Here is a 23,933-nt window from a genome sequence, read left to right on the forward strand (position 1 = left end):
GGGTATCTTTTTCAGGACTGTGTCAAGTTGGACAGAGAACTTATGTTCACCTAAATCTGTGTCTACATTACAACATTGGTCCTGCTGATTTAAGTCTTCCACTTCCCAAGCTCCCACTCCACCTTGGCAAGAGGTATAGCGGTTAGATCAACGTAGTTAGCGTGACGTATTAATAGTCTGTGTAAACAGCGTAGGCCATTTTCTGTATTGCCTGTTGGTCCTGTACAGGGTGCACAGCTGTCACCTTCCCACCTGGGTGCCCACAGCAGCCTTGTGTGGCTTGACAGCTCTGGCTCTTGGCCTCGCCTTGGAGGGGCTCCAGCTCTCAGTGTACCGTACGGTGAGGTCCTGATAAGGACACAAATGACTGATGAGGCACAACGACGGTGGCTGTTCATCAACTTAGCTTAGCTCAACTTAGTTTTGTGGCAGAGATGGGGCGTAATACCAAAAGCACATAAGCTGTCTGTTCTCATCTTTTCCGGATCATCTGGAGAGGGTTTTGGTTTATTGGGTGAGTTTGTTTTCCTGCCCTTAGTTTACACTTTCTAAACACCTTCTTTATATCGACTGCTTGATTAGAGTGTGCTTCTCAGAGTTTCCAGCTGAACGTCCAGCCTGTATAACACCTATTTTGTTGGTTGTAGTGCCTGTAATGTTCAGTCTTAGTACTGTTTTTCTATTGGCTACCACACCTATAAGTATTTTAAACCAATTGTTTCATTTCATTGTGTGTGTGTGTGTGTGTGTGTGTGTGTGTGTGTGTGCGCGCACGCACACACATCTAATCCCAGGATATTTGATATCAGGTGATAGCTGGTAATTAGTTGTCATGCCAGACCCTTATTGAATTGTACAGGAACTGTCCCAAATGAATCGTAACATAAAAATCATACTTTGTTAGCATGCAGAAACATATAATTTAAACAGCCTGTTAAAATATACAATTTCTGAACTATTTAGTCTAAACATTAAATCTTAATTGCAAGAAGAAGCTAATTAAACCTCTTCCATAAACATGTTGGCTAAGGCAAGGCATCTGTTCTCCCTTCTTTCTCCAATCTAATGTCTAACCCAATGTTTAAGCTTCCCTCTTGCTTCACTTTTGGTGGCATTTTGCATTATATACCAACATTATTAACTAATTATATAGGGGTGAGGGAGTTGGTACTAATTCTTCAGATGTTTCTTGCTTGTATATTTTACCTCCCCCCCATATTTAATTTTGTTTTTCATGCAGTTTTCCTTCTCTTCTTCTATCTAACTTAACTACTACTTTGTCTCCTGGTAGTTCGTAACCATCCATCCTTGCGTCTCACTTTTTTCCCTCCTTCCCTGCTTAGTTTAGCATCAGTCAGCGAGCTGGTACACCTCTCAATAAGTGATTCCACTAGTGTTCAGTGAGAGCTGTTATTCAGAGGAGACCTATAAACTACAGGCCTCCTTCCTTCCTTCTCTCCCTCCCTCCCTCCCTCCCTCCCATTTATACTGTTTCTTTTCAGCCATGCAGTTCTTGCTGTGTTCCCATGCCAACTATGGCACTGGTGGCATTTTGGAAAAGTATAACAATAGGCAGCAGTTTCTAGTGTCTCAGAATCTGCACTTTTTTATAGCCTCCTTGAAATTAGTATAATAAAACGTGAAGACAGTCGATATCCTTTTGAGACGGACAGACACACAATCTTGAGAGGATTTATATACTGAGAATTACAATTAGTTTTGTTACCGTAAAAGCACAGGTCCCTGTTACAATCCTTAAAATTCATAATAATCAAAATTACATGAATCTGCTTAAATCTATTGTTAGATTAAAATTTTAGCGTTAACTAATTGGGTCCTGTACTTTCGTGCAGTGCCCTAATGTAGCTGCTCTGGCCTGAGCTTTCAGCTCTGCTGCTCTCCCAGGCACACAGGGAAAAACCCTGGGAACTTTTGAATTTCATTTCCTCTATGGACGGTGTGGCAAACCCAGCAACTCACCTGTCTATGAATGCAAACAGGCTCCAGCATGGAGCCAGCAGTATAGACTGGATTTGATTTCTATGTGGGGAGAAGTATGTGCAGACAGAGCTTCAAAGCAGCAAAAGAAACACGGATATCTATGTGGAAATTACACTGTGTATGTGGGGGAACAGGATACTGCATGAGCGCCAAGCAGTGCTGCATGAAAATAAAGGCACTCAGACCAATGTACCAGAAGACAAAGGAGACAAATGTTCAGTCCAGGTCAGAGATTCAGACATGCTGCTTCTAAGAGCAGCTGCTTTGGATTCTTGGGGTGGGGGGAACCCAACCACTGTCCCAAAACGGTCCATGGTTACCTCTCAAATGACTCTTCAGGCAGCCATGGGCAGCAACAAGAAGGACATTGTAGATGGAGAAGATGAGAATGCTCCCTTGGCAAGCAGGAGATCCAATCTCAAGGTCCAAGTGCTGTTTCTAGCTTTGGAGCTAATCTTCTTTCAGGATTTGTAGTTGCCAGACTCTGATGGTGGGTAGAGCACCTGTAGTGAGTTCACATTTGTAACCATGCTACAGTGTGGACTAGACTTGATGACCTCTTGAGGTCCCTTCCAGATCGAGCATTCTATGATTCTCTGAATTGAGTATAATCTTTGATCTTCCCTGAGCAATTGGGATACATTGGTGGCCAGTCTGCCTAGACAGCAGAGTCTTCCTGGAAGACTTGTTAACATAGATGCAGATGGAACAGGAGTTATTCCTGCACATCACTATAAAGCTCTCATCAAGGTGCTCTTCAGTCCTCCTCAGGAGGTTTCTGAAGAAGGCTGCCTTATTCCATCCTGGGTGGTAGGACACCTTACCACGCCAAGCCACCCGTTAGTGATCTGGCATGATTGCAGCACAAAACATAGCTGCATCAGGTCCAGGTTTCTGGCCACATTCATTCAGCATCCACTCTCTGTCGTGCTCTTTGACTCAGAGAAGACTGATATTTCATGTGGTGATCTGAGCAAAATGGGGGAAGCTCTGTAATTGATAGCACTTGGGCAGTCCATCTCTGTTTACTCATCCCTAACAAATTATGACTCCAGGATGCTGCGCTGTTTGCAGTGACTTTGAAGAGATCATCCTGGAGAACAGCCATGCTGATGACCACACTTTGAGCCTCTACATGCCCAACTCTCTGTACTCACTCATTCCAGTCCATGTGGAAAAGGATGGCTACAGTCTGCAAGCACTCTGTGGTGGTGGGGGGACTCCTCGCAAACCTGGCCCCCCCTTTGCAAACGCAAATGTGTGAACAAAAAGGGCTGTATGTTGCAAGTGCCCTTTCCTGCATGTTTCAAAAGCCTTCTGATGTGTAGCTTACCGTGCTTGCCAGCAAACTGAGTTCAGCTGCACAGCATTCTGCTGTGAGTTGTACCTCACTGGTTGGTGATCAGTTTAAAAAGCAGAATTTAGTCTTGTACATAATGTGTCTTTTGTTCATCATGTTCCTCAGATCACTATCCTCCCTAGCAGAAGGATGTTGATTGCTTTGGCTACTTGGATCACAGCAGCTCCCATTGTGTATTTACACCCCCTGAATTGATTCCTAACTGACTGGTAGCAGTCTGGCTTTACAAGCTTCTCCCGAGCTATCGCCACTTGCGTCTCAACAGTAAGAGGGGGTGTCGTTCTGGAAATGCTGTGTTTTATGGAAGGAGAAAGCAATTCACAAAGTTCCATGAATGTGGCCTTATGCATATGAAAGTTTTGCAGCCATGTAACTGTACAGTTGGACCAGTCTGTGCTTGTTTGGTTCCACAATATCAATGTGCCAAACTGCTGCCAGCATATGTCAATCGCTCCATTCAGCAGGTTCCTGCATGTCTGTGCATGCAGACTCCTCACGTTCTTCCTCTCTTAGGTGAGGTGCTGGTGAGACTCTGGACAAAGCACAGGGTAATGCATGAGGTGTTAGCAATGCTTTCTGTCTTCACAAAGAAGCAGAGAAAAAAGGGCATGGAACAATTGCTTTCAAGCAGGGAGAGCGGGAGGAGATAAGTGCTTTGTGGGAAGCTGAGTACATGTACCCAGAAACAGTCATACCAATGTTTTTTATCCCATCAGGCATTAGGAGCCTGGTAGTCTATATTAACCATGGCAGTGGGGGACTCCCTTCATCAACCACATTAGTAAGGACATTGGGTTTTGACTTTGTAAAGTCAAATGCTAAAAGTTCACCTTAATAAGTTTGACCTAATTTAGTAGCGTAGACTCCCTAACAATAGTTAGAAAATTCCTGGCAAAGTAAATAAGAGTTGCTTTTAGGAGCCATCAGTCAAACCTGTCAACTTTTCTGACCTGCATTTTCCAGATGGGTCGGGAGAGACTGCTTTAATTAAAGGAATTCTAGAGCTGTTAAGCTTGGCAGCTAGCTCTCAAAGTAGCACAGGTCTGCAGGATCCTTGTTAGAGGTGGCAGAGGATCAATTACTGTGTTGTGAAATTTGCTTAGTTTGATGAACTGGCCTGAGAGGAAAGGAACAAGCTCGATACCTTTGTGTCTTGATGAAGATTCTGCATCTCAGAAACTTTCATTCAAGAAATAATTTCATATCTCTCATATTTTATACTTTATACTGTCAAAATATACTTAGATTCATTCCAGGGTGGCTGAAGCTTCCGCTTGTTAAATATTTACTTGCCTGTTTTGTTCACAGGAAGTGTTCATGTACAGAGGTGGAACCATGAAAAGAAAGCAGAACGATTAATAATGCTTTTCCGAAATCGTTTTCTGATCTTGCTGGCTTTGGCAGCTTTACTGGCCTTTTTGAGCCTCAGCCTACAATTCTGTAAGTAACATGTCCTTTTCTTTTGCTTACAGTGTCCTGTAATGTAACAGAAAAAAACATTTTGTGTCCTTGTGATGGGTTGGAGCCCACTTTTGACTGTCTCTGAGATGTTGGGGTCCCACTGAGCCCACTGGTCCTTCCAGCCTGCGTTTCTCTTGCACTGGCTTGCTGTGCCAGGCCGTCTATCCCCTTTACAGCACACACCCAGGCCAGAGCACTCCCAGCTGCAGTCAGCTCTGTGTGAGAGGGTTTAGCTTGGGGGTTTTGCAAGTGCACAATCTGCAGTGTGATATTGTCTTGCACTGTACAGAGGGAGGTGTACAGTGCAAGCTCATGAGCATTCATCCTCTACCCCAGTGGGGAAAGAGAGATGCATTCCTTGCATAATGAGGTTTGACATGAACAACACATGAGTTTATTAACTGCAGAAGGTAAATTTTAAATGATTGCAAGAGAGAGCGAGCAAACAGAACAAAGCAGATAACCTTAGTAAATAAACAAAATGTAGAAATTGAGCTTAGCTCTGTAAATCACCAGTGATTTTTTTTTTTCAACCAGTGTGCCATGAAATTTCGTCAGTTTCCCCTGACTGTGGCTCTTTGCCTCCTGATGCGAATGAAATGCTTCTTCCTGGCCTGAAAGGGTTGGGGGTGAGCTTGCTCCCCCCGCCCTTCCCCGCCACTGTGGCAGGGAGGGAGGGGAGGGTGTGTGGGAGGCTTTTGGAGCTGGGATGCAGTTCAAATGCCACATCCCAGCTCCAGTGGGGAGGGGAACCTGCTGTCTGGAGCAGCCTTCCCCCACAAGTAATTGAACTTTTCAGCGGTTTTTCAGTTACAGTAAACCCTCGCTATAACAGGCTAATGGGGGAGTGGTGTTGGTCAAAGCAGAAAGTCCTTTATACCTGAGCGGTGGCTTCTCTGGCTTTGAGCCTCCTGCGCTCTGCGCTGAACGCGGTGGCTTATCCTGGCTCTGAGTCACCCATGCTGAGGGCAGAGCGCTGGGGTTCCTCAGCGTGGTGGAGGGAGACTCTGCAGCAATCCCAGCCACAGCCAGAGGCCCCTGTGGCTGCGGTGATCCCAGCTGTGGTGTGAGGGACCTGGCGGTGGCTCTCCTAGCTGTGTCCAGGGACCCTGCAGCTGCGGCAATCCTATTTTTTTGTGGGGGATGATAGCGGATGTCCGTTGTTACTGATGTCTGGTAAAATGGGGTCTGCTGTATCGAGGGTTTACTGTACTCAACATCTCTAGCTTGGCATGCGTTCACTTGCCTCTCTCTTTTTTTTTTTTTAATTTGACCTGTTGAAGATGGTGTTTTCTGTGGTGGATTTGAAACATTAATACATTTGACCCGTTTAGTTTGTTGTATGCACTACTGCGATGAAGCCCTCTCTCCAGTAAGACTGTAACCATCACAAATATCAGTAAATGTAATGGTTATGAGCAGTGGATTCAGCTGAAAAAAAGTGGATGTATCTCACTGAAGGTTGCTGTGTTACAGAAAAGGTTGGGAACCGCCGCCCTACATAGGTAATGTGTACATTAGCAAATTCTCCCCTCAAGCAATGAACAGGTTGACAGATTCTTCAGGCACTAGTCGCCTTGGCTTTCCCAAGTTTTCATAGACAGGCTAAAAATATTTCCAGCCAAGGGCCGTCATTTTCCACAGTTCAGTCCTTGTTCCTCAGGTGTTCAAAGGTGGGTTCTGGTAGGGAAGACCAGGTCCCCCCTTGATGTCTTACCTCCTTTTCCCATATATCTTCTTGCAAATTTTGGAAAGTTCTTTCACTGTGATCTGGATCAGACAGTTCCCATTGTGTGTAGTGTGCTTTTGGAGAGGTTTCTGTTGTATCCAATGCCTGGGCTACCTCTTGTGCTTGGCTTCATTTCCATTAATATCGTTTGTCCTTTTTACTCTTGTACCTGAAAGGTTGCTTGTGGTTTTTTTCAACCTCTCAGCATGTTTTGCATGCATAGCCAAACTTCATACGTTGCATATGCTGATAACACATATTCACTGAGATATTAATGTCTAGCAGATCAAGACTTTTACAGTGATACCCCACAAGACATACTTTGTAGAAAACATCCCCTAATTACATGGCAGTGGTGAATATTGGGGTGTCAGGGTATCACAGTCATTTCTTAAGAATTTGTGTATTTTGTACAAAATGTACATAATTTTCTCTTACCTTTTAAATTTCGATTTAGCAGTTAAAATCACGTAAGAATAAAAATAGAAAAATGGCATATTATGCACTCTGTTATAAAATCAGGACAATTTGACAAAAGAAAATATATTTAGTAACAACAATGGTCCTTGCTAAGTGATGCAAAACTCTGATGTAGGTAAAAATGTTGATTTGCTTTATATTGGACCAAGCAAGATGAAATCCAGTGAATTGCTCTGGCAGTACTGAACACTAAGACTCCTTTGGTCTTACCTGAGCAAAGAAATTTTTACTGTGTTTTAAGAAAACCTTTGACAGTTGAGTTAGCTGACACAATGCTGTCTGCAAGTAGCTGGCAGGTGTAGAGGCAGCAAATCAAGTTCTGCATTGTGTAAGCTAGCCATGGGTAGTTCCAGTAGTGTTTATCCAACACCAGCAGATGCAGTGCTATGCAGGACTTGCCCTTGTCTTACATTCTTACTGTGTCATCTAATTTGGGTGTTTTTGGGAAAAAAAAAAAAAAGAGAGGTTTTACAAATGAAATTTCGTAGTGAAGACGAGGCCTATGCATGAATCTTATCTTTCTACTATTGAAAACAAAACTAAATAGGAGTTGACTAAAAGTAAAGAGTAGAAAATATAGGACAGAATGTAGGAAAACGTTTTCTGTCTTGCATGTGTGCAGTTTCAAATTGAGGAGAATTATGAAGTATTTAAATTCTTCAGCTCTTGTATATAATTTTATCAAAATTTCTTTGCAATTCTGTATTTCTTTCACATTCATGGAGTAAAATATGTTCTGTTTAGAAGCCAGAATAACACTTGTAAAATAATATAGTGGAACCTCGGTGTTATCAGTCCCTTGGGAATGGAAGTTATTGATAACTCTGAAATGTTCATAACTGAACACAACATCATTATTCTTTCAAATGTTTGCAGCTGAAAGTTGACTTAATGCAGCTTTGAAACTTTTCTGTGCAGAACTAAAATGCTGCTGGTGACCATCTTAATCTAAAAGGAACAAGCACAGAAATAGTTTCCTTACTTTGTCAAATTTTATTTTAACATTTCTTTTATCTTCTGTAGTTTATGTTTAAGATAGTACTGTCCAGTGTTTGCTTTTTAATTTTTGTTGTTGTCTCTGCTGCTGTTGCTGTCTTATTGCGTGCTTCTAGTTTCAAACAGTTATATAAAACATGGCCAGTTCCTTGTGCTGAGGTGCCACTGTAACTTGCATTTAATATATATCATCCCCAAATAGCTCTTGAATAATATTTAAATGTTTTTTTGAAGCACAGGGTTTTCACATGCATTTTTTCAGTTGCTACTCTTCTGTAAAATGTAATCCAAAAATCTATGGCTCCCAACAAAACCTTTCAAAGAATTTGTTCGTCTTGGGTAGGATGTGATCCAGGCACACTGTTGGTTGTTGCATGTCATGCCTTAAAGGGTGTAAGAGTCTCTGCCTTAGTTTTCTGTGTGGGAGGCGATAGTGCTCGAGAGAAGCCAGTTGAAGTGTGAGACAGAAAATAAATAGATACCAATAAAGAAGAATCCTTACTCAGAAAGGGGGTATGTAGGTGAGTGAGAATCCTGTGGAAAAAGAAGTCTTTAAAAAGACAGGTAAGTGATTTTCACTTCTATAAAGAAACCATTTTGGCAGGACACCTGGAGAGCAAATGACAGAAGGATGTTTTAAAAGGCAAGTAGGCTGCAGCAATCAAGGCTAACCCTGGCAGTGAAATAAAATGTGAGGTTTTACGTAAAGAGGACTAAAAGACTATCAGCAGGTGCCAAGCAGATTAAAACTCAGCTGACCATATTGAAACCATTAACAAATCAAATCAGATAACTGTTATGGTTATGTGATGAAATGCCTACCTTTATGTCATCAGGCTACCTCTCTCAATAGTTCAGCAATTATCCTAATATTGCTTCATATAGCACACTACTTATTATTACATCAATAAAGCACAGCTCACCATCACCTTTAGAAGAGATACATTCTTCACTGTATGCTTAGTTCCTACTACTGCATAAAGTGGTAGCATGTTATCGCTTTAAGGTTTAATATATTTCATATATAGTGCTTTTTCCTCCAAGTGTAACATTCTCACTTTCTGTTTTAGACTGCAAAACTTAATTTTCAAACTTTCAGCTTTTTCTAGCTGTCTTAAGCAAATTTAATTGCAATGCTTTATTTTTCAGTTTCAAATAATGGAGTGATAATTACAGTGGAAAAATACCCACATTGTGGTAAGTTAGAGGAACTAGAGAGGAATTTGAAGCCAGCTATCTTATGAAATGTTACTCGTGGAAATGGATGCTTGATACTAATGCAAAGCTGTGACTATTATTAAATGTGTATTGGCAAGATAACATGGATGAGTTAATATCTTTTTTTGGACCAACTTCCATTTGATAAGAGAGACAACCTTTCAAGCCCACACAGAACTTTGCTTCAGGTCCAGGAAACTAACTTCAGCTTTGTCTACACTTGTAAGTTTAAAGCACAGCTGTAGCTGTACTGCTGTGGCAGCAGTAACACGGCATTGTAGTCATGGCAGCAGTACTGGGAGAGAGCTCTCCCAGAACTGCTGGTGGACTATCAACATGATGGGAGTAGCTAACTGCTGTGGGTGCAGGGCTCCCAACACTGGGGGGCTGTTTACACTGGCGCTTAACAGTGCTGTAACTTGCTGTGCTGGGTTTGTTTGGGTTTTTTTAAGTGAGAAGTAACAGTGTAGTAAGTGGCAGTGTAGATAAACCCTTCCTGTCATGGCTCTGTGTAAGGTGGATCAGATTGTTTACCATAAATTAACACATCTCAAGAGAACCAATGAAGGTGAAGTGACGTGTTACTATAAGTTGAACCTCTCTAATATGGCACCCAGGGGACCTGACTGGTGCAAAAGAGAGAATTTGCCAAGCCACTATAGGTCAATATTGTCTCGTAGCATTACCAACACTTCACTGTTTATTGTGCTCTTAGAACAGATTTGGGGATAAATTACAGCTAAATAATAACATAGAACACCGAGACCAGGATTGGTAACTGTAAACAAACTTTACAGTAGCACAGGAAACTTGGCCACACCCATGATAAGTGAACATCTAGCTAATTAAAATCATGCTGGACCAGGAATGTTGTGTGCCGGACTCGAGAGGTTGAACCTCTCGTCCCAACAGGCCACCTCAAGGCAGTATTTCTCTAGCTTCATTATTCTGTGAGTCCCTTATGAACTTATGCACAGCCATATTGGGTTAGTTCAGTGGTGTTTGTAACTCTGAGGTTCTGCTGTATACACACACAATCACAGGGACTAAATTAGCTGTTACCACTCAAGAATGAGATCTTGGGGTCATCTCTGGAAACATCCACTCACTGTGCAACAGTAGTTTAAAAAAAAAAAGGGGGAATGTGAGGAACCATTAGAAAAGGGATAGATAATAAGAAAAAAATTCATAATGCCTTTTTATAAATCCACGATATGGCTATAACTTGAATACTGTGTGCAGGTGTGGTCATCCCATCTAAAAAAATTTCTATATATTAGAAATGCAACATGTACAGAAAATTAGACTACTGAACAGCTTCTCTGTGAGGAGAGTTTACAAATAGACTGTGAAAGAGAAGACTAAGAGGTGATATGATTGAGGTCTATAAAATCTGGATTTTTGTTGAAAAAGTGACTAATGAAGTGTTGTTTACTCGTGGACATAACACAAGAACCAGGGGTCACCCAATGAAACTAATAGGCAGTGGGTTTAAAGAAAACATAAGACAGTGCTTTTTTACATCACACAGTCATCTGATGGAATTTGCTTCCAGGGGACATTGGTTGTTAGGGCCAAAACTATAATGGGGTTCAGAAAAGAATTGGATGAGTTCATGGAGGACAGGGCAATCAGTGGTATTAGCCAAGATGTTCAAGGATGCAGTCCCATGCTCTGTGTGGCGCTAGCGTCTGTTTGCCAGAAGCTGGGACTGAACAACAGAGGATGGATCAATGAATAATTTCCTGCTCTGTTCATTCCCTCTGAAGGAGCTGGCAGCAGCTGCTGTCAGAAGACTGCAGACTGGGCTAGATGGACCATTGGTATGATCCTGTATGGCTGTTCTTAGCATCACAGTGGAGTCAGAGGAGTTGGGCTCCTGATTTTTTTGCTTCATGTGGATTTTAAAATTAGAGTTAGCACTTCAGGCTCTGCTTGCAGTCCCTGCCCCAGGAACTTCAGTTAAATTGGGCAAGTTGCCTGTTTCCTTAGCCCAGGCTTAGCTCCCCCATTGGCCTGTTGAGCTGATAGCTTGATTTCTGGGGTCACGAACAGACTTTTAAGCTGAAGTGCTGAGTAGCGTGAATGGCATATGTTGAAAAACCAGGAAGATCTCTGGTATGAATAGCCGTGGGTGGATAGACCCCATCCATAACTCCTCTTTCCATTGTTTCCCTTGAACTGTGTGCCAGATGGGTTGATCATGGATACATTTTTCTTTTATTTACTTATTCTAGTAAGTGCTCAGAGTACAAGGCACATTTTTACTTAAGTATATAATGTAAAACTTTGTAAAAGACTAGTTTCAGAAGTTCTGGACATCTTTTACATAATTTATTATATTGATTGTGTGGGCTAGTATTGGAAGCACAGGACTAGGAACCAGATATGTTCTCAGTTTGGCTGATTTTTAACAATATTAAACTCAGATCAGCTCAGCTATAAAAGGAGGTTTTCTTGAACAGATGGTGCTTCTGAATTGATGGATGCTTTACATTTTTAAATGCTATAGAAAAAACAAGTTCTGCTTGAAACAAAATTTTAATTGAGCTAATTGTCTGTGACGGCCAGATACCGTAGCATATTTTCAACTAGCAGATCTTACAGCTCTGAATTATTATGTGGTGGGCTTGATCTCAGACTGTGCAGCTGCAGGCAGTTGAAGTTTATTGGTAAATGTGAACTGTTGCACTGTTGTGAATATATCTGAGTACATCAATGTTATACATGTAAAGAGTAAAAAAAACAGTCAAGTAGCACTTTAAAGACTAACAAAATAATCTATTAGGTAAGTGCTACTTGACTGCTTTTTTGTTGATAGTATATAGACTAGCACGGCTCCCTCTCTGTTACTATGTAAAGAGTAAGTATACGTTTATTTCCATATCATATTCTGCTTCACACTGTCTGTGATGTCCTCTTTTTCTGTCTTTTATACTATTTTTGGCTGCCCTATTAGAGGACTGAAATCACATTGACTTTTCATACACATCTGTTTTGCTTGAAGTTTGATTCATATATAAACTATATCATTCATATAGTTTTCTTTTGTAGCCACATAGACAATATGACTCTGAAATTCATTTTTTAATGTACTCAGCGTTTCATTGTTATTTACTGAAGGATGAAAGGAATGCTATTTTGGTAAGGTTAACACAGACCATTCTTAAATAGAAGTTTTGACAAGAAGAAAATAAAGGAAATACATATTGAGTGATATTTTCGTTAAAATTCTGGGTTACCAGAGCAAAATATCAGGTAAAGTGAGAGCAACAGACCATCATGTGCCCTGTATTTGTAGCCAGTACCTTTCTGAGGAAGGCTGGCTTCATTGTTCTGCTCTGTAATGCTGTTGAGTAAAGACAGGCATTTCTTCTGTGGAGATGGGAGTGGCTGTGTTGTTCTGTCCTCCTTGCTGGAGAAGTAAGACCCCAGGAATGAGCTCTTTATCCCCACCCAAGCTGTTTGGTGTTGGGTAAAATAGCCAAGGACACCATAAATGGGGAAAGATTCCCATGGCATGAGAACTGAAGCGTGCAACTTCACAGATGCCGTCTGGGGACCCTGGCCCATTTATCAAAAGGTGGGGTTTTTGTTTGTGTGTTTGTTTGTTTGTTTCAAATATACTGAAGGTGATTGTGATTGAAAGAGCATCTCTTTCAACTACCCTTTTACCCAGTCTTTTCCACTGTGGCAGTCATAACTTATGGGAGCACCTTCCTTTTGGGTCTGGATACTAAGCAATGGGTATAACTAGGAGTGGCAGAATTCATTTTTAAAAATAATTTGTATGAATAATATCAGTCTTAATTTTAAAACATTTCCTCTATTTTTATCCATCTAATTTTTCAGAGGTGAAAATATGGGTTTTAAGCAGTTGGGAAATTGCACGGTGGGAATCAGACAATGGGTGTGTCTACACTAGGAACTAACTTCAAAGTTAACTTTGAAGTTAGGCGCTACTTCGAAGTAGCCAGCAGAGAGTCTACACACATTTTCCCTTACTTCGAAGTTAACTTCCAAGTATGAAGCCCAACTTCAAAGCCCTTACTCCATCCCCGGGTATGGAGTAGTGCTGTACTTCGAAGTTTAACTTTGAAGTAGGATCAAAACAAAAAAGCAGTAAAGTAGCACTTTAAAGACTAGCAAAATAATTTATTAGGCAAGCTTTTGTGGGACAGACCCACTTCTTCAGACCATAGCCATACCAGAACAGACTCAATACTTAAGGCATAGAGAACCAAAAATAGTAATCAAGGTTGACAAATCAGAAAAAAAATGATCAAGGTGAGCAAATCAGAGAGCAGAAGGGTGGAGGCGGGGGGGGGGGGGGCGTCAAGAACTAGATTAAGACAAGTATGCAAAAGAGCCCCGTAGAGTCCCAGAAAATTTGCATCCAAGTTCAAACCGCATGTTAATGTGTCAAATTTGAATATGAAAGAGAGTTCAGCAGTCTCTCGTTCCAAAGCAATGTGAAAATTCTTCTTCAGTAAGACGCAAACTCTTAAGTCATTAACAGAATGGCCCACTCCATTAAAATGTAGACTAACTGGTTTGTGGATCAGGAGTGTTTTGATGTCTGTTTTGTACCCATTAGCTCTTTGTCTGAGAGAGTTTGAAGTGTGTCCAATATACAAAGCATCTGGGCATTGTTGGCCCATGATGGTATATATGATGTTAGTTGAGGAACACGAGAATGTGCCCGTGATTCTGTGACTAGCCTACTTAGGTCCAGTAATGGTACCTCCAGAATAGATATGGGACGAAGCTGGCAGCGGGCTTTGTTGCAAGGAAAAGTCCCAGGACCGGTGTTCCTGCGGTAGGGACTGTGGCTGTTGGTGAGAATCCTTATAAGGTTGGGAGGTTGTCTGTAGGAGAGAACAGGCCTGTCACCTAGGGCCTTCTGGAGTGTGGCATCCTGATTCAGGATAGGTTGTAGGTCTTTAATAATGCGTTGCAGTGTTTTGAGTTGGGGGCTGTAGGTAATGACCAGGGGTCTTCTGTTCTTGGCTTTTTTGGGCCTATCTTGGAATACCTGGTCTCTGGGTATTTGTCTGGCCCTGTCGATTTGGCAGAAGGAGGGACGTGTGTGTGGGCGTGTGTGAGAGAGAGAGAATATGTCTGACACATTTTCAAGAAGGCAGCACAATGAATGCATAGAAATGGATGATTCCTTCCACAACAAGTACAATTGATTATGTTAGAGGAACCATTTTAACATCTCTGCTCTAACCCCCTTCAGGCTCACTTGGCTTAAACAGGATTTGGTCCCTTAGTATTGAAAAGTGTGGAAAAGTATATTCTAGGGCATAGACTTGTTTAACTCAGTTTAATCATACCTTTTTGACCTCATCTGTGATGGTTTACTGACCTCTAAAGCTAGATAGTGAGAGTCTGGTTAAAACATAATTAAAGATGAACACATATGAACAGATCGACCTTAACAGATGGCAAAAACGTGTTATAAATCAACAGTTACCTTTGGAAAAGTCGTAAAACATAACTCAGACCAAATTATAGTAGGAAGGAAATGAGAATGGAAAATCAAGAGTGTGGATAACAGAGCATCTCATATAAGCAGTCTTGAACCTGGTGATTTAATGTGCAAAAAGTGTTACATATAATTAACAGTTACATATGTCTTGTAAATATGGAGCTATACCTATCTCATAGAGCTGGAAGGGACCTTGAGAGGCCATTGAGTCCAGTTCACTGCCCTCATGGCAGGACCTGTCACCATTCCTGACAGTTTTTTTAAAGCATTTTGCCCTAGATTCCTAAATGGCCCCTTCAAGGATTGAGCTCACAACCCTAGGTTTAGAAGGCTGATGCACAAACCACTGAGCTATCCCAGCCTCTCAATAGTTACCTTCATGACTATAATCCATACTTAAATGGTCACCAAAATAAAAATAGGAATTCTTGCTTCCAGATTAAAAAAGGTGGCACACAAATAAATGCATTCTAATTTCAGTTTAATTATTGGTTTGAGTTTTGGATAAGTGGTAAAAGAAGCTCAAACTACTTTGATTCAGCTAGGAAAATGGTCTTGGATACCAAATCATGTTTTCTAGAAGTTCCCATCTTTGAGTGCTTTCAATGTCCAATTAACCATAGCTCCTATTGCTTGTTTATCTTGGTATCTAATAGTTGGTTTTCTTTCTAATAACTAAGCTGTCACAGTGGAGCTTCATTGAATACCTGCATAGTTAGTTGTTAAACATCACTTTGCCTGGTAAGTTGGACTCTGTCAAACCAATTCTTTTCAGATAAGCTTTCTCTCTGAAGTGGAACTTAACGTCTCCTTTTCGGAGTTAAAAAGAATATATGGGACATGCTTGCTATTTCTCAGAAAAATATTGTATGTATGGTCCACATTGATTAGATCATCGTTGCTGTGGAGACCAAGTAACCTTGGTATATATCCCTACAATGTCTGCAGAATGTCGAATTAATAGTTACAGCTCGTAAATAAAAAGCTCATTTCTGTAGATGAAATCCTGATGGTTTGTCTTCCTTACCAGTCAACAACAACTTAGTGGAGTCAATTTATTGTGTCTACACTAGACAGTAAATCGAGTGGCAGTTGCTCTCCTATCAACTCCAGTACTCTGTCTCAACGAGATGCACAATGCATTGTGGACAGGAGAGTGTCTCCTCTTGATGCACCTCAGCAGAGACACTATGGCAAGTAGATCTAAGTATGTTGACTTCAGTTTCGCTGTTCATGTAGGTGAAGCTGAGCAACTTAGTTTGATCTCTCCCAGTAGTGTAGACCTGCCCCATGTCCAGTCCTTCACTGAGGAAAGATTTCATGCTCAGAAATCAGTTCTTAGTTTATGAGGGCTGACTATTAATTTGATACTCTGTATGCATACTTGTTTTAAAATTCTGCTCACCTTTGAATGTATAAACTACATTTCATCACTTTGAAAATGTGGGCCAGTCTTTTTTTCCCCTTATATATGCTTGACAACTGAGATAATTCTCAGTGGTATTGCACTGATCAGTTCAGCAGTTATTCAAACATCCAGCCATCTACAAAAACTCCTTTTCACCTCTTGATTGACTGTTGCTCTGAGTCATGCTGCTTTACAGGTAATTAAAGATGCATTTCTGAGTCCAATATCTTTTTATCTTCTATGTTCCAACTCAGTATCTCGTGGAAGTTGGTTGGGTCTAGAGTTTAGTTATGTATTGCATAAAATAAGGGTTTTGGGTGTCAATATTTTAAATTGTTACCTTTTTCATTCCAAAGCCCATCTTGTTTTTGTTTACAGGAAAGATAAAATAGGTAGAGCTTGATTGGCCTCTGTTCATTATATTTATATTTAACATATATTTCTCTCTTAACTATGTAGTCCTAGAATTAAGTTTAGTGCATCGCTTTCAGGGAGGTGCTGCTTGACCTACTTGACCTAGTCTGGCCCCCCTCTTATGTCCCTTGGCAGATTTGCCTTTTAATGGAATGTTTGCACTCTGAGTCTTCCTTGGGATTTTCATGGTAGTGCGGCTTTTAAGTTAAAACTGTGGCTGAATAGGAGCCACTGCAACCCTGAGGGCTACCTGGGGGATGGATCTCAGAGCCAGTACTGCCACTCTTTTTGAGTTGTGCTGGATACAAGTGGGTCACTTGTTATCTTCTTGTAGACCCTTTTTGTTGTTGTATTTTACTGAGAATCTATAATCAAAACTAAACACGGTGTTCAAAATGAGAGAGTCCCTTAGGCTGACCTGACATTTCACGTCTACTATATTCTGTCCGTTTTGTACAGCCTCTTGGTTTTTAGACTGATGCTTTGTTAGCGCTTTCCACAGCTACACTTGATCATTTTCCTGAATTCTCACAATGAATTCAGAATGCATTCTACCCTGTTTCATTTTCGTTTCTTCAGAACTTTCAAAATAAATATCATGTAACCCTGGTGATTAATTGCAGTCTAATTTTGCATAATAGTTTATTGGTCTTTTGCTTGGAACTATTTTTTTCTGCGTGTGCCTTACCTTCCTGTGAAGAATAATTCTGCCAAAAGTATTTTCCTCTTAATCAGTCTCTTACACCTAAAATTCTTTTTTTTCCATTGGCTAGCTGTCCAAGTTTCTTGTTAGCCCACTTCGTGATGGACCTCCCCCACGTGCTTTATGAAAAATTGGATATGAATGTAAATATGCATAACTCCGAAATTCTTTGGATGAGATATGGCTTGTGACCTATCATTTATAATGCTGTACCCAGCTGGATCTGTAAATCCTATTTTTGTGCATGTATCATCTTTGTAATTGAAGTTGTAAGTGTTGTCTACATATATGTACTCCAAATATTTGTGTCTGTGAAGATCTCAACAGGAGATGTGGCTACTCTATTGTGATAGTATGGCTTATGAGGGGATTACAATACTTAGCCAACTTAATGGTTGTCAATGCACATATGAGGAATTTGGCTGTGAACATGCAATCCAACAGACAGGCATTAGCTGGTTGCCTAAAAAAGGACTTGGAGATGTCATCTACTCATGTGACAGTCTCCATCCTGGAGTGCATTCTTTCACGAAGAGAACAATGGGATTCCCTCCACAAGGGAAAGATATAAAGAGCGTGCTGGGGTTCTTCCATTTTTTGTCTTCAACCTGCCTAGGAAATTGCCTGGCACACCCTAAGTAAGACAAAGAACTTTATTGGAGACCTAGTAAGTATAAGATCATTTCCGACCTGAAGATTTCATCTGATATAAAGGCCTTGGTTTAGGGTAAGAACTCGAGAGTAGAATCAGCTGTGTGTACTCTCTTCTGTTTGATTTGGTAACTCACTTTGATCTGCTTGTCCTTACTTATAACCAGTTAAATCCTACTGTTTTGCTTAATAAAAACTCTTTTGTTTATAATCAAGCCCAGCGTACACTGTTGTTGCCTGGGGAGGGCTACCACTATGTGTATCTCCCTTTCATTGATGAAGGGGCTTACCTTATGAGCCTTCCCTGTGCAAATATTTTGCAAAGAGAGACAAATTTTGTTGGACTTTTGGTCCCCTGTGGGGGATGAGTCCCGCCAGGTGCTGTGCCCTAGAACTGTTTTTACTTAGAGCTGTGGTTAAACATTGCTCTGCGGTGAGGCAGTTACTCCAACGCTGTGCCTTGGCTTGGGGGAGACCAGAGGATCAGGCTCAGCAGGACAGTGTGGTTGGGGAGCCCCCAACAGCAAGAAGGTGGGTGTCAGTGGTATGATCAGCACACCAGGGAAGATCCCAAGGAGTCTTTTATGACCACTCCCCATCACACTCTGTCTTCATCTTTATGTTTTGTCTGTCAGTCTGTTCTGTTCCATTATCCTCAGTTATACTAGTTTCCATATTTTTGAAATGATATAATACTTTATTCAGACCCCAAAGTATCTTGTTATTTAATAAAGCTGGAGTTTTTCCTAACTCTTTCTTGTTTTCAGAGGTTTGCATATCTTCTCTGACTAATGAGTTTTCTTAGGTTGTTTTCATGCTGATTCTGCGGGTTTTAATGCTTTTCTTCAGGCAAGTTACCACACAGTTTTTTCTAAGCAATCAAATTTAGTCTTAAGATTATAAAACAGAACCTATATGCATGCTAAAAATCTTACCAGAGATCATCCCAACTTTGATATCAAGCTCAGGTTAGTCCTTCAAAATCCACATGTGGGTTTTCCCCATCGTTACGAGTTCATTACTGTCTCAGATGCAGAGCCAGGACTCGGGCTGGGAAGCTGTGTCATTCTGGTCAGTCAGAGTGCTTATTTATTCCTGTGGTCTCACATCTCCGGGAATGGGTAAGCAGTCACTCCCATTGTCACATAGTTCCAAAAGGCTGGGTTTCTGCATACTTAAACTTTATTCAGAAAATTCGCCTAGGGTTGTGGCAGAACATAGTCACCAAGATAAACCTCATGTGTTGAAAACGTTCCCATTTTCAATCAGAGGAATTCAGTGTTCCAGCTTTCCCTAGCACGCACAGTGCACAGGTGCTCACATGACTGGAGCAGAGAAGCAAGGCTAACCCTTGTTATCTCTCTTTGCCAGTCTCTGTCATTGCAGTGCACATGCTTGTGGAAAAGTCCTAGTGGTGCAAAGTCTTGGTGCTTAGGTGCTGACTCAATAGAGTTTTTGAGCTCTGCTTCTCTGAAGTCAAAGATGCTCACATCTATGTTTAACACTGTGCGCTTCCACAGCATGCCATTGCGGTGTAGGTGAAAGATGACTTTTCAGTCATGTTCTCTTGGGTACATGCTTTTTTCTGGTCTGAGGTAAACATCCATGTCCTTACAAAACAAAACAGCAGTCATGTAGCACTTTAAAGACTAACAAAATGACTCATTAAGCAATGAGGTTTTTTGGGACAGACCTGAAGAAGTGGGTCTGTCCCACGAAAGCTCATCACCTAATGAGTCATTTTGTTAGTCTTTAAAGTGCTACATGACTGCTGTTTTTTTTCATTAAAATACAGGCAAACACGGATATGTCTCTGTTACTATTCATCCATTCATTACTATTATCCTAATGGCCATTCTTGCCAATTGTGCGATAGGCACAGCTAAGCTCTGTAATATAGAATGATTGGTTCTTCTTCGAGTGTCCCCGTGGGTGCTCCACAATAGGTGTCGGGCTTGCCCCGGCGCCGCAGATCGGATCTTTCCAGCAGTTTCTGCTGGACCGCGCATGCGCCGGCGTGCACCGCTCCCTTGCGCGCTCCCGGCCACGTGCGTGGTCCGGTCCCCGCCAGTACCTTCTTAACCGCCATCGGCTGCAGACGGAATCTGCTCAGGCTGCAACCAGAGTCAGCGTATTTAATGTTTTAAGTGTTTTTAGAGTTTCTTTTCAGTCTTTCAGTCTTAAGTTAGCTTGTTATTTTTCTTATTGCAAAAAAAAAAAAAAAAAAAGTGTATAAAAGCCTTAGTAACAAGAAGAGCAGCGGAGGCCCGGGGACGTAAGGCCATTAGGCCTCCTGCCATGGCAGGCTGGGCCCGAGAGGGGAACAAGCACAGAGAAGGTGCTAAGTACCCTATTAACAACTCAAAGACTCACCGCAATGTCCTCTTCAGGATTCAAGAAGTGTGAGTCATGCCGCGAAGCTATGCCGGCCTCCGATGGGCGCAGTCAGTGTATTAGGTGCCTGGGGGAATCTCACGTCACCCAAAAATGCTCCTTCTGCGCAAAGCTCACGGCTAGAGCAAGGAAGGACGGAGAAATGCGGCTAAAAATGCTGCTCTTTGACAAGGCCCTCCAGCCAGACGTGCCGGAGCGGCCCCAACAAGAGGGACCTGCAGGGGCCCATAAAAGGAAAGTGGCTTCCCTCACCCCATCAGTGCAAAAACGGAGGAAGCTCTCGCCACCCCGATCCCTGCCGGCAGCCACAGCGAGCGGGACGGGTGCAGCACATAGTCCCCAGCCGCAATCACAGACGAGCGGCGGCGGCGCGGAAGCGCACGTGGCAGAGGCTGAGCCTCCGATAATCAAACAGCCGGCCCGCACCGTGGGCAGAGCGGCGGCCAGGCAAGCGCCGGAACCGGCTGCACTGCAGCTAGCGGCACAGACCCCCGGGGCGCCGACGGTGCACAGCTCGCAGGCACGCGGCCTGCAGGCGCCGGGGAGACCACCCACGCAGCACCGCAGCGAAGCGTGCCAAGTGCGGCGCCGACAGCGGGGCCGAGATCCCCGGTGCGGAAAGGGGCGGAGTCAGCCCCACAGGGGAGGGGAAAGGCAGCAGAGAAAACTCGGCACCGCAGCCCTTCTCCAGACAGATTTCCCCTCGCAAGCCTCCAGCGAGAAGATGTATCACCGTCAACAGGACCCAGAGGGATCCAGAGAGGCTTACCCTAGTGGTTCCTCTCTATCCTCCCCCGACGAGGCTACGGCACCAGGGGACGTCCACCCCCCGGACGATCTCAAACAGTTCCAAGAGCTGTTTAAAAGGGTGGCCTTTACGCAAGGCATCCAAACAGCAGAGGTGCAGGAGAAGCACCATAAGCTCCTCAAAAACCTGAGACCTCCGGCCTCTTCCAAAATAGCTATTCCACTCGATGAAGCAATTATGGAGTCTGCTACCACGATATGGCAGACCCCTGCGTCCGCTCCGCCTATAAACAAGAGAGCGGATAAGAAATACTTCGTCCCGGCGAAGGGCATGGAGTTCCTGTTCAGTCACCCACAACCAAATTCTCTGGTGGTGGAATCGTCTCAACAGAGGTCGAAAACTTCTCAGTACAAGACAGGGGGAACGGACAAAGATGCCAAGAAGCTAGAGTTATTTGGCAGAAAGGTCTACTCCTCCTCTACCCTACTGTTGAGAATGGCAAATTATGCAGCACACCTAGCGAACCATAACTTTGACAATTACTCCAGGCTGACTTCCCTCATGGACTCGCTTCCAGAGGTTAAGAAGCTGGTGCTGAAGGCCATTGTGCAGGAAGCCTACGCAGCCTCGAGGACAGGAGTTCAGATCGCCCTGGACGTAGCAGATACGGCGGCACGCTCAACGGCTATGGCAGTGGTCATGCGCAGGGAATCCTGGCTTCAGACATCGGGTATCCCGAGGGATCTGCAGGCGAAGATCGTTGATCTCCCCTTTGACACACAGAAGTTGTTTGCTGATTCAACTGATTCGGTCCTTCATTCCAGTAAGGACTCAAGGGCTACTCTCAGAACCTTGGGGATTTATACCCCTCCATACAGGAAGAAAAAGTATTACCCTCAGCAAAGACGATACCCGTACCAACCCCAGCGTGCTCACTACTAAAGGAGCTATGAGCAAGGGCGGCATCAACAGCACCAACAGTACAGAACTCCCAGGCGATATTCCCAACAGAGCTGTGCTGCCTCGGGGCAGGGCCAAAGGCAACAAGTTTGACGGACAGATCGAGGGCTGCACTATCACTACCATCGCGCAATGTCATCCAAAGCTAATGTTCCATCATCGCCTCCGACCATTCTACGCCCAGTGGCAAAAGATCACCACAGACAAATGGGTACTGGAGATCATAGCCACGGGTTACGCAATCCCCTTCCAGTCACTCCCACTGCCACAACCTCCACCCAGGCCCCATCTAAAGGACGCCTCCCACGAAGCGAGACTCAAGCAGGAGGTGGACCATCTTATGTTTATAGGGGCAGTGGAAAGAGTGCCGGAACAACTCCAAGGGAAAGGGTTCTATTCAAGATACTTCCTTACAGAGAAAAAAACAGGAGGCTGGAGGCCCATCCTAGATCTTCGAGGCCTCAATCGGTACTTGCGCAAACAACGCTTTCGGATGATCACAGTCGCCTCTATACTTACGGCACTGGACGATGGAGATTGGTTCGCAGCCCTCGACTTACAAGACGCGTATTTCCATATAACAATCCACCCAGCTCACAGACGTTTTCTCAGGTTTATGGTCGACAAAGAACATTTCCAATACAAGGTTCTGCCGTTCGGCCTTTCCTTGACCCCCAGAGTATTTACCAAGACCCTGGCAGTGGTGTCAGCCTACCTGCACAGACAGGGGGTGTTTATATTCCCATATCTGGACGACTGCCTACTGAAAGGGGCCTCGAAGGAAGAGGTACCACGCATGATACGCGTTACAGCAGGCGCGTTTTCTTCGCTGGGCCTGGTCATCAACCTGGCGAAGTCAAAGATCGACCCCACACAGGACATAGAGTTCATAGGGGAACGCATAAACTCCATCACAGCAAGGGTTTATCTACCAGATGCCCGCTTTCATGCCATTGGTTCCCTCGTACAAGTCATCACCTTCAGCCCCCCGGTGCCGGTTCTAATGTGCTTACAGCTGCTAGGCCATATGGCAGCAGCAACGTTCATAGTACAGAACGCCAGATTGCATATGCGCAGCATGCAGCACTGGCTGGCGAGCGTCTACAAACTGGCAGCACACACCGTCCGCAGGGTGGTGTCGCCCGTGACAGAGGTGTGCAGATCCCTGCAATGGTGGGTGAACCCCAAGAACATGCTAACAGGGGTGCCCTTTCATCAACCACAAATATCTATCTTTCTCACCACCGACGCCTCCCACATAGGGTGGGGAGCACGCATGGGCGAAAAGGTGACGCAGGGACTGTGGTCCCCTATGGAACAGTCGCTGCACATAAATATACTGGAGCTCAGAGCAGTGTTCAACGCCTGCAAACACTTTCGAGACCATATACAAGGCAAAGTAGTCGGGAGCAATACAGACAATACCTCCACCATGTTTATACAAATCGATAAGGAGGAGCTCAGTCCCGTGCCTTATGTGCGGAAGCAGTCCGCCTGTGGAACTGGTGCATCACCAACAATATAACTTTGAAAGCCTCGTATTTACCAGGCGCTCACAACGTGCAGGCAGACCAGTTGAGCAGGCACTTCGCACTCACACACGAGTGGCAGATCCTTTCCGATCTGCTACGACCAATTTTTCATGCATGGGGGTTTCCCCAGATAGACCTGTTTGCCACTCATCGCAACAAGAAGTGCCCACAATACTGCTCCAGGGCAGGACTGGGATGGGGGTCCCTGCGGGATGCATTTGCGATCTCGTGGAAGGGCCCCCTGCTCTACGCATTTCCTCCCACAGTGCTCATCCACAAGGTCTTGCAGAAAGCCAGGAGAGAGAGAGAGCCCGCATGATCCTAGTAGTCCCAACTTGGGATCGACAGCACTGGTTCCCCTTACTCCTGCGCATGTCGGACCGC

General features: G+C 43.5%; 1 protein-coding gene across 1 annotated transcript in view; it reads left to right on the top strand.

The window, feature by feature from the left end:
* Positions 1 to 23,933, top strand: part of PXYLP1 (2-phosphoxylose phosphatase 1) — a 124,659-nt gene that overhangs the window by 29,355 nt on the left and 71,371 nt on the right. Inside the window, exon 2 of the mRNA XM_075004205.1 lies at positions 4,670 to 4,801. Coding sequence (XP_074860306.1) covers positions 4,723 to 4,801 — 79 coding nt within the window. The 5' untranslated portion in view covers positions 4,670 to 4,722. The remainder of the gene's footprint in view (positions 1 to 4,669; positions 4,802 to 23,933) is intronic.

The sequence above is a fragment of the Carettochelys insculpta genome, chromosome 10 (genome assembly GCF_033958435.1).
Source record: "Carettochelys insculpta isolate YL-2023 chromosome 10, ASM3395843v1, whole genome shotgun sequence".
NCBI classification, from domain to species: Eukaryota; Metazoa; Chordata; order Testudines; family Carettochelyidae; genus Carettochelys; species Carettochelys insculpta.